Consider the following 17,326-nt stretch of genomic DNA (forward strand, 5'->3'; position numbering starts at 1 on the left):
ATAGCGCATCTTACCAGGCAGTGCTCAGCATCCAGCTCCCCGTCATCTGTCTCCTGAAGAGACGGCTCTGGTGACCTTTACATTAGGGACACTTTCCATTACGGAGGAGGAACAATACATAATTTGCGGTGAGAGCTTTCCAACTTGACTACACAGTGATCTATTTTACCACACATCTCCCGTCTGCTGCCTAATGCTGTCATATGATCATTTAACTCCATCCATGCTGGTAATATTTATTTACCTTGTATTATAAAATCCCTATCTAAGGGCTGATCACAGCAACTTTACCATCAGGAACACAATGACTGTTCATCCACTCTGTCTTCCAAAGGACAAAGTGTTTTATTTATTTTTACATCTTAACTGTGTATCTCCCAGACCACAATTAAGGCAGGGGTCAGGGAACTTTTTTATCTTTTACCCCAAAATATATTTAGATACACCGACGTTACCCCCTTGATTTGAAAGGAAGGAAAGCATATAGTAGTGCCCCCATATAGTGCCCTCATAGAATGCCCCTGTAGTGCCGCTTGAACAAAAAAAAACACCTTAATCCCCGCTCCTGCATCAACCGCCGTCCTGTCCCCCCGGCTGCTCCTCGGAACTATGGGAGAGACGTCATGACGTCTCTCCCATAGTGCGCACGGAGAGAGCCGGAAGCTGGAGTTCAGAAAAGAACTCCAGCCTCCGGCTAACGCGGCGCTGCAGGGAAGGAGCCGGGCGCCCGCTGGTAATAACATCTCAGCAGGCGTCCGGCTTAGAGCCTCCCTGCGGCACAGCTGGGCATGCATATGAATCGTTCTATATTATAGAATGATTCATATGCATGCCCGGCTGTCCATTGATTACCCCCAGGAATTTAATTTTTACCCCATGTGGGGTAATTTACCCCTGTTCCCCGACCACTGAATTAAGGTCTTCAAGAGGATTTGGGATTTGCTTATAATGTTTCTTTTTTTTCTATTTTTCTATCACATGTTTACACTTTTATCAGATAATTAGTGGATAAATATGTGTCATTCTAAGCAACTTAGGTGTATTTATAAAATTGGACCATTCTAATAATTTACCCCTTTCACATTCTGAGATTCCATAGTTTATAACTAGTTCCACTCCAGCGCTGTGGGGTATAATTTTTGTCAAATCAGTTTACAATCAGTTTACAACGGTCATTATGATGAACTAACATAATGAACAACTGAATTTCTAATTTTAAACAGAATTACAGTATTTATTATCCTGCAGTGGAATCTTGGGTATCAGTGCAGAGAAAGTCTCCCACCATTGAATTTTACTTAGTTTACATTGTGATCTTTTTTTTTTCTCTTAGTTATCTGAAGGAGGTCTGTACGTGTGCATGAGCACATTCCTGGGATTTGGGAGAGAACATGTAGAACGGCATTATAGGAAGACAGGACAATGTGTTTACATGCACTTAAAACGCCACATAAGACAGGTAAGATTGCTACATAAATGTATTTTTAAGAAAAAAAAATGAAGGTGTCCTATTGTGACCAGACTACTTTAGGTATAAATATTACAGTTCTTCTGTGAAGATGGAGATGAGGGACTTTTGTTTTAATGTCTTTAGAAGGATTTGTTAGAAAAATTACCTCCCTACCCCCAAACCTGCTTGCCCAGGAGTCCTCCTTTCCCAATATACTCTGCAACTTAGCTGGTCAAATATATTTCCTCTCTACTATACTTATAAGTACTGACGTATAGGGGGTTGGATGGTACAAGAGAGGCATAGCTATGCCAGTTTGATTCAATATGCCACAGAGACATGGCTGTCTCACTAGCACCAGCCTCCCAGAGGTCTAGCATGGAGCTATGGCATCCAGTGCATGCCTACAATACATTGCCCCCCATCCAAAATTTTGCTGAAGTGGGTATGGTCAATATGTATTATAATATAAAACAGTCATATCAATTGAATTTGCTTAATGTGCATATTTCATCTATTTTAATTTATAATATTTTAATTGCCTCAGGAAAGGGACCCAATAACATATGAAGTTTGTGCAGTGCAGTATGATAGGCAGTAAATTCACCAAGGGCCAACCTTACTCCACCCCTTTCCAACTGCTGTCATCCGTGTCCCTCCCCAGCTGCCATCCAGGGCACACTGATTGGCATCGCCAGTAGCGCAAGTTCATCCCAGAGGCAAGTTACAATTTGGTGCCCCCCCCTATAAAAAAGGGAAATAAATATGGTGCATATCATTCTATCTCTCTACAGGTGTGTCCTCATACATCTAGCCTACTTGCGCATTAAGCAGCCCTTCTAATCGCACCGTGCTGTGACTCGGTAGCGCCAAGCGTCATCTTGTGCGACTTTTTACCTTCAAATGCGTCTTATTCACACAGTGATGTGAATAACTAGCACAAGCAGCTTCTGCATGTCTATGTTCTCTGTGCATCTGCGGGTGTATCTACATGCGAAATGCTACTTTACAGTGTTACAGCCGCTGACACTGTATTTCACATGCAGATACACCCGCACTCGCTCACAGAACATAGACATTGTTGCATATCATTTTAATCAGCAGAAGCTGCTTGTGCTAACTACTCGCATCACTGTGTGAAAGAGACACAGTCGCGAAAAAGTTGCACGAAAGACACTCGGCGTTACCAAGGCATACAGAGCTCACACATTGTGTGGAGAGACTTGAAGCGCATGGAGGATAGATGTATGTGGACACATCTATCTACAGTATACATACACACAAAAACACTAATATAGAATATGTTAATTTGTTTCTATTAGGCCTATTTAATGAAGTCAATTTGCAGGATATTCCCCTTCAAATTTATAGAATCCCTTGAATGTATCTGCATTCCGAATACTGGCCCTGGTAGCTAACACTATCTCAAAGTGCAGATAGCTGCAGTTGCCTATGGGCTACAGATCGCAAAAAGTACCAGGAGAGGGATCTGTACAGGGCAGGGGCGTATCTACAGTGCCTTGCAATAGTATTCACACCCCTTGGCTTTTTACCTTTTTTGTTACATTACAACCTGTAATTTTTTTTTTTTTAATCTGAATTCTATGTGATGGATCTGCACAAAATAGTCTAATTTGGTGAAGTGAAATGAGAAAAATATATATAAAAAACAATCTTTATAAATAAAATTCTGAAAATTGGCATGTGCATATGTAATCACCCCATTTGCTATGAAGCCCCTCAAAAGTTTTGGTGCAACCAATTACCTTCAGAAGTCAGAGCGCTTGCTGTGAATCAGTGCCCTCCCTCTCTTTTTTTTAGAGCGGCCTCCTGGCCGCTCGCATAGCTGTGGGTGACCTCCCACAGCTATAGCGAGCGGCCAAAAAGATGGTCGCGATGGTCACGACCATCGCGACCATTGGGCTTGCGACGAGACCCTTGTGGTAGGGTCTCGTCTGCCCAAGCCCTGGAGTGCTTTCGGCTCTATCAGAGCCAAAAGCACTCCCACTGACATCACTTGTGATGTCAGTGGGGCCGGCCCCAGACGGTAGGCGTTCCCATGGGAACGCCTCCGTCTGGCCAGCCATGCCTCCGGCACGCCCGCCAAAGGGGGCGTGCTGTCAGTCACCATCGACAGCACGCCCCCTTTGTAGCGAGACCCATAGCGACGGCTTGCCCGTCGCTATCCGGGTCCCGCGCATGCGCACGACGGAGCCGGGTCCGTTGTGCGCATGCGCACTGTCCCAACATCGACCCGCTTGCGAGCGCTCAGCGCTCGTGAGCGGGTCTAAATCAGGCCCTGTCTTTGCTGAAAATGGTCTGCTAATCACTGAAAAAGATCTGTAATGTACAGTATGGGTGCAGATTGCTACATTGGGAATTCCTAAAGCTGGGTACAGTTTGATCAGCCAATATATCGTGCCCCTGTCAGCCAGTGTGTACAGACGATCTGTCTGTGAACAACGTCGTTCAGACATATCGCATTGGCTGTGCTGCACAGCCAATGAACAGATATGTCTGCAGACATATCAGTCCATCGGCAAGTGTGTATGGGCGTTCAGCCGATCGCCCGTACACAGGGGAGCAGAGGGGGGGGGAGCCGCGAGCGGGTACTACTTTCTGTCCGAAGCTGCAGCCCGAGCAGTCTCCTATGCCAAAGGGGGGGAGCAATCATGCTGATCGCGCCCCTCATTGGCTGTGCACACAGCGCCCCCCTCCCCAGCGACGCAAATGTTTTTTTTTTCCTGAAGGGTCGATTAGGCCATGCCCCCCAGCCGCCGGGGCCCACTGCAGCATGCAGATGATGGTCATTCAGTGTGTATGAATGACCATCATCTGCAGATCACTCGATCCGCAGATATGTCAGGTGGGTACCCACCTTAAGATTGGGCAACAAATCTTCATATTGTTCAATTGTGGTTTTCTGATTGCTGATGTATGGGGACCTTACACAGGAAATACAATTAGTATGTGCAAATGAAGACTATTACTGTTCTTTTTTTTTTTTTTAGGTTGCACAGTACATGGCTTACTGCTTACCACATTAATTCAAAATCAATGGGGGTGAAATGTTTTTTTGGGCGTGATAATTAATGAGCGTCCTGTTTGATATTCAATTGTTCTGGGCACTCATTAATTATCACCCTCTTCGCCACCTAAAAGACGAGGTTTAGCCGTCTAAAACGGCTAAACTTGTCTTAATTCCTGGTTAGGGCGCGCTATCTGCGGTTAGCGCGCCCTAACCAGGGTGTTTCAGACACATTTCTGCTCGCGCACTCCTGAGTGCGTGCAGAAATGCAGGCGCCAGCGGCTATCGCGCCCTGACAGAGCAACAATTGAATTGCTCTGTCGGGCGTCTTAAAAAAAAAAAAAAAAAAAGCCGCCGGCAGAAGATTTGAATTGCCCCCAATGAGTTTGTGAAATTAAGCGTAGACCTGAAAGTGTTAAGTTGCAGCTAGACAAACCTCTGTTTACACAACGCTACTAAAACACCGGAAATATAAGACCAATGGAAGTCGCTCATGGACTTTCCACTTGCAGGCAGATTCTTGGCCTGTAGTGATACCACCTGTTAGAGTTTCATATTATAAAAACAATTCCTAATCCTTCCTAAATTTATCTCCACTGCCTGTAAGAGAGCATCACAACAGAAAGGTGGTCTGATGTGCTTAGGCTGAATATAGTAACAAACTAACAAACAAAAATTTATATTTTATATTATGCAGATTATGGGAGCTATCAAAAACACATGATCTAAAAATTACCCTTACATCTTAATTTATGATTGCCAGCACCTGTGGTGAAACACCCTTCTCAACATTTAACTAGTTCAGCACAGGTGATTGCAATCATAAATTAAGTGGGAAACCCAGGAGCAGAGCATTTTGTACCTTATGGAAGGGGTCATGTTGGAGGGTCTGAGGTAAGACCACTCTGGCACTGTTAAATTTCATACACTTTACACCTAGTACAAAATGCCAGATTTAAATCCTACACCCATGTGTGAAATATAGTAACCATCTGTTACAATAAGTATACTAGAGCTGGATGCAGGGGTGATGCTAGGTTCTCAGTCACCCAGAGCAAAGACTCAGCTCGGCAAACCCCACCCAACCCCCTCATCACTTCACATAGTCATTCCACACTGGACACTCCAACACTTCGAATACACCAGGCAGCAGGGGTGTAACTAGATCTTTTGGAGCCCCATAGCAAAGGTTCATACAGGACGCCCCAATGGTGGGGTTCAACCCACATAGCCAGGCGAACAAAAAAATTTCAAAATGATATGTTCTGTATATACACATGTATACAGTGTGTGTGTGTGTGTGTGTGTGTGTGTATATATATATATATATATATATATATATTCCATATAAATGTATATATACTTATACACATATACAGTATATGTATATTTTATAGACAAAAAAAATATAGTTTCACATGTCCATTTAAGGCTTCTTAGACATGATCTGAAATTCAAAAAAACCTACTGTATTTCTGGCACTCAAACTTAAAAAAGCAATGACATTTTGATCATTAAGGCTGACACCTTAGTGGACGTGTTCCTAGCACAATACATATCTGGTATGCCATCACACCCTGTGGTTAACTGCAGATTCAGAACTCCCACAGAGTGAGATTGCTGTCGCTCACAAAATGGTGGAGCTGCTAATTCACAGAGTTGTGTGCTCATTTGAATACACACATGCAGTCTATGCAACTGAGGTCTGAGCAGATATGTGACACACACATCCCACTCAGTGTCCACAATCTTCCCATTCGGTCACAACAATCCCACTGGATTCCAACATCCTTCTCACTCCATAAATCCATCACATTCAGAATACACATTTAGCTCCCTAATTACTAAAACTCTGTCTATGCATGTACACTTTCTTCCCCTATACACACCTCCATGCTGCTGTATCCTCCCCAATCCCTACTGCTATGTGGCCTCCCAACTGTGCTAGTTTGTACTCCCTCATCACCTATCTGTCTTTCCCCATCCGCGCCACCCTGTCTTTCTGCATCCATGCCACTCTGTTTCCTTCCATCTGCACCATTGCCTTCCCCCCAGCCACGCCGCTCTGTTCCCCTCATCTGTACCACTATTTCTTCCTCCATCTGCACCACTCTGTACCCCTCAACCGTGCCACTTTGTCCCCCCTATCCACACCAATCTGTCTTCCCCAATCCCTACTGTTGTGTATTCTCCCATTTGTGCTAGTCTGTATCCCTCATCCGCACCAATCTGTCTGTACCCATCTGCGCTGCTCTGTCTTCCCGCGTCCATGCCACTTTGTACCCCCCATTCACGTCGCTGTCCCCCCAAGCCATGACACTGTCTCCCCCCATCTGCGCTGCTCTCTCCCCCCTCCCATCCGCACCACTGTTTTCCACCCATCTGCATCACTTTGACTCACTCCCATCTATACTGCTCCCCCTCCATGCCCCCCATCCACACCACTCATCCCATCTGCGCAGCTCTGTCTCCTGCTCAGACCTCCGTTGTATAGACTGCATGTGTTTATTCCAATGAACACACAGTTCTGTGAATTAGCAGCTCCACCATTTTGTGAGTGACAGCAATCTCTCTCTGAGTGCTGAATCTGCAGTAAACCACAGGGTGTGATGGCATATCATATCTGTATTGCGCAAGGAACACACTAAGGCGTCAGCCTTAATGATTGGAATTTCATTGCTTGTTTAAGTTTGAGTGCCAGAAATTCAGCAGGTTTTGTGAAATTTCAGATCGTGTCTAAGAAGCCTTAATGGGACATGTGAAACCATAAAGTTTTTTGTCTATGGAATTTCCATGCTTTTTTTTTTATAGTTTATTAACCATCAGGGACGGGAGCAGCAAAACGAGCCATCTGCAGGGGAGAAGTGCAACAAACTGGTACACTAGCACTGGTGGTGGAGGGGGTGCAGAGGGAAAGACGGCTGCGGGGGCAGGCTACAGGCGTGCGGAGCAGTGGCAGCAGCGTGGCAGTGCACAGGGGCAGCAGCAGAGGACAGAGGGGTTCACTGGCGATGATGGTCCCAGCTGTGAATTGCTTCTAAAGCCCATACACACGGAATGATGTGCTCACGCTACGATATCGTGAACGATTTCCCTTGAACTCTCCCCGGCACTCCAGGACACGATCTGGTGCTTAAACAGCACATTTTGACATAAGAACTATCTTGCAAGATAGCTGACTGCATGCACGGAACAGTGATGCATGCATCTGTGTAAAAAAAAAAGATTCAGAAATGCACACACGGATCAAAGCAATCCGTACGGCATGCATCTGAGGGAAAAAAAATCCATAAGACACAGATGCATGGACGGATCAGTGAGATCCGTCCATGCATCTGTGTTAAATAAAAAAAATAAATGGCGTGCCTCCCCCCGCCCAAGCATAACCAACCCCAGGCTTTTCACAGCCGCTCTCTGGTTGTGAAAATACAGGGGACAAACGACATAGGGGTCCCCTGTATGTAGCACAACCAACATCAGGCTTTTCGGAACCAGTCCAGGTTGTCAAAATACAGGGGACAAAAGACATAGGGGTCCCCTGTATTTGGCACAACCAGCACTGGGCTCAGCTGAGACGGTCCTGGTTTTGGAAATACAGGGGACAAAAAGTGTAGGGGTCCCCGGTATTATCCATAACCGCAACTGACCCTTTCTAGTGGGGGAGTAATGCCACAGCCAGGGGAACCCTTTCACCCAAAGCATTACTCCTGACCGCTAGTCAGCCCAGGCCGGGGAACCCTGGGGAGGTGGGGACCCCCCAATAAAGGGGTCATTCTCTCCAGGGCACCCCAGGCCTAAGCAAGGCTATCCCCGGCACCCTTGGGGGTGGGTGCCGGGTTGATTGTGTAAAATGTGTAGTGTAAAAATGAAAAAATATTGTCTTTTGCAGTAGAACTACAGGTTTCAGCAAGCCTCCCCTGCATGCTGGTATTTGAAGAACCACAAGTACCAGCATGCGGGGCATTACGGCCCCGCTGGCACCTGTAGGTTTCCTGCAAAAGAAATATTAAAATAAACTCAATACACTTCAATAAAAGTTTATTATACTGCGTCTTCACGTGGGGGGCAGCGGCCTTTAAGCTCTTTTATTCACATTCTGTGTAACCCCAAAGCGTTGCTCCATATTACTGGCTCTCTCATCAGGCTCTGGCCTACTTTCTGCGTCCGGCCCGCATATAATCAAGTTATGGGCCAGTACAGGTGACAAAGAGGAGCGTCCAAGGCTGGAGAGGAGCAGCTGACGAAGCCCATCATCCCGATTACCAGACTCCCTGGTGTGAGTGCTTATGCCAGAGTCGCTCGTCTTAGCACTAGTCACATTTGCTCACTTTGCGTGTCCTCCGCTATTGACCAGCCACTACTGCAGCTAAACATCCGCCGGTATTTAAATCCCATTCCCCAGGACCACCTGTTATCTGAATGGGGGAGCACATTCTGAGCACTGCCCGTCAGAGACTGTACACTTAACCTGCCGCCGAGAATAAGCGTTCACTGTCTGTCCTACACATCGCAGCCTCCAGGCATATATGGACATCCGAAGCCCGTCATTGAATGGTGGTGCAGGGTTCAAATGTTGGTAGCTAACCATCGCTTCAAAAGTACTCGATGGTAAATCCATCATGATGGTTCACGCATGCAGTTTTTCCCAGATTCACCCATGAACTGCATACTGATGGAAACTACATGCATAAAAAAGAATCCCCTTACCCTTTCACTTAGCTAGTGGAGGCTAATAGCTTAGCACCCAGTGTGGCCAATAAGAGCTGCTTGCAAGTTGGATGCAATTACACTCACATTGCATTCATGGAACTATGCGGTTATCGCCTGTGTGCACAGTTGTACGCATCCATGCTTTTGGTTTCATCGCCCTCATCACTACCAGCATACACTTTCACCTGCTCTATACTAGGTACAAGAGATCCATCTGAAAACAGACAGAACTCTATGCACAACTCTGCATAGCCTGCAACCCTGTAAAAATGCCCTAGACTCGTCCTCACTAAGCTTAGCTTACATGGAGAGGCGTATATATAATGGGTGCAGGGTGTGCGGTGCACATGGGCTCCAGTGTCTAGGGGGGGCCCGAACCGCACACCCTGCACCCATATTATCTAAAACGTACCTCTCCGAGGTCCCGTGTCGGGTCTCTCAGTGCTGCTGAAAATGCCAGAAAGTGGCCGTCGCTGCCATTTTTCCGGCATTTTGCGCATACGCAGTGAAAAAATTGCTGGGAAAATGGCGGCTGCACCATTTCCCCGGCGATCTGCGCATACGCAGTAGACTCTAGGCACACTTTAGTGCCCAGAATCCACCGTTTCTGTGGTGGCCGGCCAGCCGCGTCAGTCAGCTGTGGGCCGCCGTGGAGAGAGGAGGGGGCCCTGGATGGGGAATGCACACTGGCCCCCTCCTCTTTTAAGACTCCCCTGCTTACATGCTTAACACCCTGTTAACACCCAGCGATACCCCTTCAGCCAAAAGTGGAGATGCAGCCGAGTTGTGTACGATGCTAACTGGCCCATAGATGTGTGTGCTCGGCAGGGCCGGATTAAGGGGGGGCGACAGGGGCGGTCGTCCCTGGGCCCCCTACACACAGATGGGCCCCCACTAGCAGCGGTGCGCTGTCTGCACCCGCCGCTAGTGTAATGTAGACCGCGCAGTGAGCACAGTCCACACTACACAGTGACATACACACAGCTGTCGGCGGCAGCTGTGTGTATGTTACAACAGCCGATGAGAGTCAGACAGACTCTTATTGGCTGCTTCCTCAACTGAGGGAGCCGGCTGGAGCTCACTCATGAGCTCTGCCTTCCGGCTCCCCCCGCAGCTGGTGGTGATGGGAGAGACGTCATGACGCTGACGTCTCTCCCAACAGTGCAACAGGAGAGCCGGGATTTGGAGCCGACAGCGGCGGTCGCATCAGGAGCGGGGAATCAGGTAAGTTTTTTTTTGTGTGTGTGTGTGGGGCACTGTCACATAGGAGGGGAGCGCTACAGGCGTCCCTGTATAAGGGGGCAGCTACAAGGGTCACTGTATGGGGGGGACCACTTCATGGGGGCACTGTATAGGTGTGTGTGTGCTACTAGGTGCAATGCATAGGGGGGACCACTACTGGGGGCAGAGCATGGGGGGACTACTGGAAGCACTGTATAGGGGACGACTACTACTGGGGGCAGAGCATGGGGGGACTACTAATTGGGGCACTGTATAGGGGGGGTGTGCTACTAGGGACAATGCATAGGGGGAGACTACTACTGGGGGGCAGAGCATGGGGGGACTACTGGGGGCACTGTATAGGAGGGGACTACTACTGGGGGCAATGCTTTTGGGGGAATACTACTGGGGGGACTATATAAAGGACACTGCATAGGGGGTACTACTACTGGGGGCATTGTATAGGGGGGAAATACTACTGAGGGCAATTCTTAGGGGGGACAACTACTGGGGACACTGTATAGGGGGGACCACTACTGTGGGCACTGCATAAGAGCACTACTACAGGGAACACTGCATAGGGGGCACTACTACAGGGGACACTGCATAGGGGGGACTACTACAGGGGACACTGCATAGGGGGGACCATTACTGGGGACATTGCATAAGGGGCACTTCTACAGTGGGCATTGCAAGAGGGGCATTAAGGTGAATAGAAAGAGAGAAAAAAATATTGGGTGACAAGAAAAGGTGGTATATAGGGTCCCCCACAAGTTTGTTGCCCAGGGGCCCCCACAGACCTTAATCCGGCCCTGGTGCTCGGCCACATGTATGGACTTGCGTGCAACTCTCTATGAGCCCCTGTGTCTCTGCATCAGTATAGTAGCAGTCCAGAGAAGCTGCTTTACCATATTACAACTTCCTAGTCACCGGTTAATTTAACAGCAGGACTTCAGGAATATGTCTGGTCAGAGCCTCATGTAGCTGCTACCACTGGCCAATCCCAAGTATGTGTTCATCTCTTAAGAAGGCCACATCACAGCTGCTGAATAATTAAAGGGGCAAAGCACAGAAAACCATTAGGCATGCTAGATGTCTTTAGATCAGCATGCCTCTGCAAATAGGAAATCCAAAATAGCCTACAATCAATCTGTTACATCTATAATCCACAGCACTATTTCGTGAAATATAATATCAAATTTTGGAGTTATTTTTGCATTAGATGAGCCATCATGGACGTGCGTGCTGAGATTTCTCATAAATAGGGTTGTATTTCCTCCTTTCCCCATTATGTTTCTGCAAGTACAGGCCTCAGAGACACTTACCTCAGGTTCCCTAAAGGTTCTCCTCCATGTGGTGGTACAAGAAATTGTGCTGAGGTTTACTGATTTCAATAGAATCAAAACTTTATTCTTAAACTTTATATAATGCCTGCATACTACACAACACTTTACAGAGCGGGTCATTTTAGTTCACATCAGCCCTTGAAACAGTGATTCTTACAATCCGTATTTACTACCACATCGGCACACACACTACGGTTAATTTTACTTGAAGCTATTTAACCTACTAGCATGTTCATACAGTGTGGGAGATAATAATGCAGTATTTATGCCACTGAAGGCCCCTACACACTAGAGGAATTCTTGAGCGATTTGGCCGATTCCGATGGATCGGAAAGACAAATCGTTCATATCGTCCAGTGTGTATGCAGAATGCTGTCGCGTGCTCTTGTGGTTCGTCTGTCGCATCCTCAGATCTATTGTACATGCAGAAAGATGTGAGGATGTAGCTAGCAATGTCATACTGCCAAATGCAGCATGGCACACTCTATCCCCCTGCCGTCACTCCGTAGCTGCTGGCATTGGCAAGTGTCTATGCACTAGCCGATGCCGGCACCCCCGCCGGGTCCGTCGCGCACAACAGATCAACTGGATACACATCATCTAATCTTTACCCATCTTAAGGGGCCCATTTACCAACGAGTTTTATCATACGCAACAAGTTTTAAAACAAGTGTTGCGTGTGATAATGGTGCTCAACTCCTAACTGTCATCTGTTTGAAAAATGACAGTTGGTAGCTCATTGGCTGAAGCACCATTTATAATATGCAACACGTATTGATTATTTTTATATCATTGGCCCTAATAAATCCATAACCTTATTCACTGCTGAGGCTTTGTATTTTATTGTGTTTTGTTTTTAAGCAACCACTTTAAAGTTGTCCTCCCAGTTAGCCACCAAAGTTGTTGTTATTCATCATTATTAAATGGCGATGAAATGGATGTGTTGTTTTGTTTAGTCTGCGATAGGAAAGACCGTATTTAAGGAGGAGACTAGATTATTATTATTTACAGGTTTTCCATAACAGGTCTGCGTATTACTACTAGTTACATTTAAATGTTAATGTTATCCCATTGTACAAGTGCTAAAATTTGAAAACATAACAGAAATACAGGGCATAAGTACAGTACATAACAGAAAACCATGATGTAAGCACATAGCAGATATTGCAATAATAACTCGCACAGTATGTTAGAGATGGGGCGATCAAAACATTACATAAATGACACTCACATGTAAGCAGAATAAAAATGAATGTATGCAATTTCAACCAAATCGCATGGGAGACAAAATAATTTGCATGTGACATAGAATAAATGGAAAAAGGGTGTGAATAGCACAACACCAAAACCAGCCGCCACCAACGTAAAAGGAGTAGTTCCAGAGGGCATGATTCAGACCCTGCTCGCACGTGCGCAAGCCCTGGAGCAAGCGCAAAAAGCACTCGCTCCAGCGCTTGCATCCAAAAGGGGCAGCTGTCAATGTTGATCAACAGCTCGCCCCGTTTGGAAGATGGGAAGGGGGAGTGGCTGGACAAACTGAGGAACGCCTGGGAACGCCTGCCGTTTGTGGGCGGCCCTACTGACATCACTCGTGATGTCAGTAGGTGGACTTCCTGCACTATTAGAGCAGGAAGTCCACTGGGGCTTGCGGCAACGAGACCCTACCGCAAGGGTCTCGTCGCAAGCCCGATGGTCGCTATGGTCTTGACCATCGCGACCATCACCTGGCCGCTCGCAAAAGCTGTGGGTGGTAACCCACAGCTAGGCAAGCGGCCAGGAGGCCGCAACTAAAAAAACAAGCGCCCGCCCTGATTCAGAGCGAGCGCTCGCTTTTTGCGAGCGCCTCTGAATCAGGGCCAGAGTTTCTTCTTAAATAGTAAATATCACCTGAAGAAATAGTTATTGATTCTTAAGCGCTATATCTTGATCATCTCAAGATTCCCATAATATTAATATCAGCATGAAATTGAAATAAATAACAATATTTTGTAATATTTCAATATAGTCCACACCATTAAGTGTATTTTGAAGACAATATGTGAATGTTAATCCCAACATATGAAGGTCACACTCAATTGGACAGTCTCTTACTGAAAAAACTATAATAATGTAATTTCCACTTGTTCTGAATTCCATAGTAACCAGGGAGAAACAAGAAAACACAAAATACAATACAAGCTTAACAGATAAGAGAAACTTTAGTGAAATGCGTGAGTAAACAGGTGAGTCTTGAGTCTATTTATGAAGGTTCCACAGTGGAGGCCTCTCGAACTGTGTGGGGACGTGAGTCCCATAGAGCTGGAGCCGCAAAGCTAACAACTCGACTACCAGATTAATTCAGGGAGATTCTAGGTACTCCTTCATCTACAGATCGCAGTAATCATGCCAGGCAGTAAGGAATCAGAAGCTGCTTCAGGTACCTTGGGCCCTGGTCATGTAGGGCTTTGATAGTCAGTAAGCTACTCTTGAAATAGATTCTCCATCTTACTAGCATCCAGTGAAGGGAGTAGAAATTGGGTTTTATGTGGCTGGTTGTTAATACCCTGGCAGTTATGTTTTTTATCAGCTACAAGTTGCTTTTGATGGGAGATCCAGCAACTTCCATCCAGGATGAATACCAAAGTTACTTTTGTTTGCATCATTCAGTATTTATTTGCATTAATGATTTAAGGTGTTACTTAACCGGTTCTAGATCAATAAAAGTCGGGCAAGCCATTTACATTGTATCTGCTTTTGAAAAGGATTAGCAGATCGAAACGCATTAAGCGGTGATCGGTTCTTTACTCCACTACAAAGCAGGATGTTGACATACCTGATTCCATCTGCACCATAGGGATTCACACCTTGGTATAGGGGCTTCCGGAACTCCATTATTATTGATGTACGCAATATCCTCCTATATCTGGTAAGCGTTCTGAATATAGTTTGTTCCAGTGGCGCACCTAGGGTATTTGGAGCCAGGGCAAGATGAAGAATGTAGCCTCCCCCTCCCCCCCCATGTGAGCGCGCACCGAAAAATGGTCGTGGCCACATGGCACAAGGGGCGTGGTCACTGAAAAATGGGCTTGTCAACACGACACACTGCCGTTACTAGTCGCTCTGGGAACATTTCTTACCATTCCATATGCACCTTAATGCCCCCAGTACTATATCCCCTTATGCAGTGTCCCGTATGTAGAGCCCATAATGCGATGCCCCTAATAGTAGGGCCCCTCATGCAATATCCCCAGTAGCAGTGCCCCTTATGCAGTGCCCCAGTAGTAGTGCCCCTTATGCAATGCTCCCTGTTGTAGTGCATATTATACAATGCCTCTTATGCAGTACCCCCAGTAGAGCCCAATATATAGTGCCCCTTATATAGTTCCCCTATGCAGTGCCAATTATACAGTGCCTACAGTGTTATAAAACATAGACACAGACAAACACACTTACCTGAATCCCTGATCCTGCCACGCCCGCCGCTGTCTACTGCACTGCTCCCGTACCGCTCAGCAGTGGGCACTATGGGAGAGACGTCATGACGTCTCTCCCTTCACCCAGTGTTGGAGCCGAAAGGCAGAGCTCATGTGTTAGCTCCTACCTGGCTCCGGCACTGGGTGCACCAGTGAATAAGAGTCTGTCTGCTCTTATTGGCTGCAGTGCTAAAACAAACACACCGTCGTCGGCGGTGTGTTTGTTTCAGTCTGGAGTGCCGCAGACCGCGCGTGCCCTGGACTGTGGCCAGCAGCGCCCCCAGCACCGCCAGGTCCGGCGGCGCCCAGGGCACGTGCCCCCGCTTATGAACAAAAATTATATGGGCCATTCTATGTGGCTCATGTTACATTTCAGGCCCCAGTCAAAGGGCTCTGATACTAATTACTCAAACCTGTATAATCCATGTAAATTAAGCAATGTAGGCCTGTTTATCTTCCTGATTAACTGTGAAGATGTATAAAATATTTCATCTGGTGATGATGGCCATTTCCAGTTGTTGCCATCTTGCTCCATTGTGCTCACTATGGGCCCGATTCAGTAAGTAATGCAAGTGAGAGAACACTCGCACTTGGCCGATGTTTTTGCACTGCGCATGTGTATGTATCGCTCTGCACGTGCGCGAACTAGCCTGTGTGATCGGGTAAGGTTATGCAGTGTGTACGTAGACCCATCCGATATTGATTGACAGGAAAAGTGCCATTTGTGGGTGGTGACGGGGGGGTGGTCGTGCGAAAGCAGGCGCGCCTGTGCGTTGGGACGCCGTTATAGGGGCATGCATAATTAAGGCAGTGCTGCGGCATACCCAGCCAGACGACTCGATGCCCGCAGGAAGTGGCCAAAATCCTGCACGACTTCAGGTCATCCTCTATTGTGCGTATAATTCCGATGGTTCTTGATGTTACCGATGTCTTGCGGACTACTCAGGCTTTGAGTAAAGGGAAGTGGGCGGCATTGTGTAGTGCTGTGCGTCTGCATGTTATGCTGCGGTTGCCGTTCGTATGCATTGATTAGCGTATACACGCAGCAGCCGAGTGCGTATGTGCGCACACTTGCTTTCCTTGCTGAATCAGGCTGTAATTATTCACCATCTCTGATGTCCTTGATCTCACCTGTGTAACTCTAGCCATCGTATTCAGCATAGAACCACTCACCAACATTAACTACATCTGAAGTCACTGTGACAGTTACATTAAGTTCATCTGTAGAAAGAAATGAAGTTGAAACTGTTTTTGCATCTGCTGTGATACAATTTAATTTTCATGTATTGTGTCCTATATTTCATGGAATTAGCTATATGTTTTGTCTTCAGTTCAGTACAACAACAAACACCATCTCATGGATATAAGCAGTAATTGGGTTTTCATTTCAGAACCAGAATAACATCTGCTTTATGATATTTTATGGTATTGTCTTTCACTTTCACAGCACTTACGGACATGCTGGGCTGCCCCCAAGTTCTCCTCTCACTGTGAATAGATGCCGTGTGCAGAGCTGCACCGCAATTTCCCACCCCGGGACACTGCGGACGGCACACGGCAGGTTGTTTTGGCCGGGCGTCAACCGTGCTCCACTAAAAGGGTAGTGCGCATTCTGCCCTTTTGAAATCTGGCAGAGCGTGGAGCCCCGCTAAACCAGCCTAGTGGGGACGTTACTAATTTTATACTATTTGTGTAATTTAGCCCAATTTATATTAGTACTACAGCTTCTGTTGGTGGATATTCTCAACAAGTCTATTACTGTGTTGTAGCCTTAAAAGCAAATATAAGCTATCATAATCAAAATATTTGTCTCTGATTGTCTGATAACCATGTACGGTGCTCAGGTGTATACCTACTTTTAGTCCACCTCTGGGGTGAGTGGTATATGTCTATACTAGTGCTTGCTGGTTAGCTTAGTCCCCAGATGAGGTTCCCTCATTCTCTGGCAGCAGCCCTGTAGTATTGATGTAAGATAAAGGCATCTCATACAGAAATGGACAAAGGTTTTTGAGCCTTCTATCAAAATGATGAGCATCCACTGTTTTGCTTAGCTATGTGTAGGAAGGTGTGGTGTACACTTTGTCCATTGAATTAGATCCAGTGATTATATTTTACCCAA

General features: G+C 46.5%; 1 protein-coding gene across 3 annotated transcripts in view; it reads left to right on the top strand.

Moving 5' to 3' along the window:
- The window catches only part of USP13 (ubiquitin specific peptidase 13), a 116,439-nt gene that overhangs the window by 46,966 nt on the left and 52,147 nt on the right, over positions 1-17,326 (top strand). For all 3 annotated transcript variants that reach the window (XM_088452445.1, XM_088452444.1, XM_088452443.1), the window contains exon 2: positions 1,334-1,459. In XM_088452445.1, coding sequence (XP_088308571.1) covers positions 1,334-1,459 — 126 coding nt within the window. The remainder of the gene's footprint in view (positions 1-1,333; positions 1,460-17,326) is intronic.

This window comes from Taudactylus pleione, unplaced genomic scaffold, assembly GCF_031769625.1.
Source record: "Taudactylus pleione unplaced genomic scaffold, aTauple2 ptg000037l, whole genome shotgun sequence".
Lineage (NCBI taxonomy): Eukaryota > Metazoa > Chordata > Amphibia > Anura > Myobatrachidae > Taudactylus > Taudactylus pleione.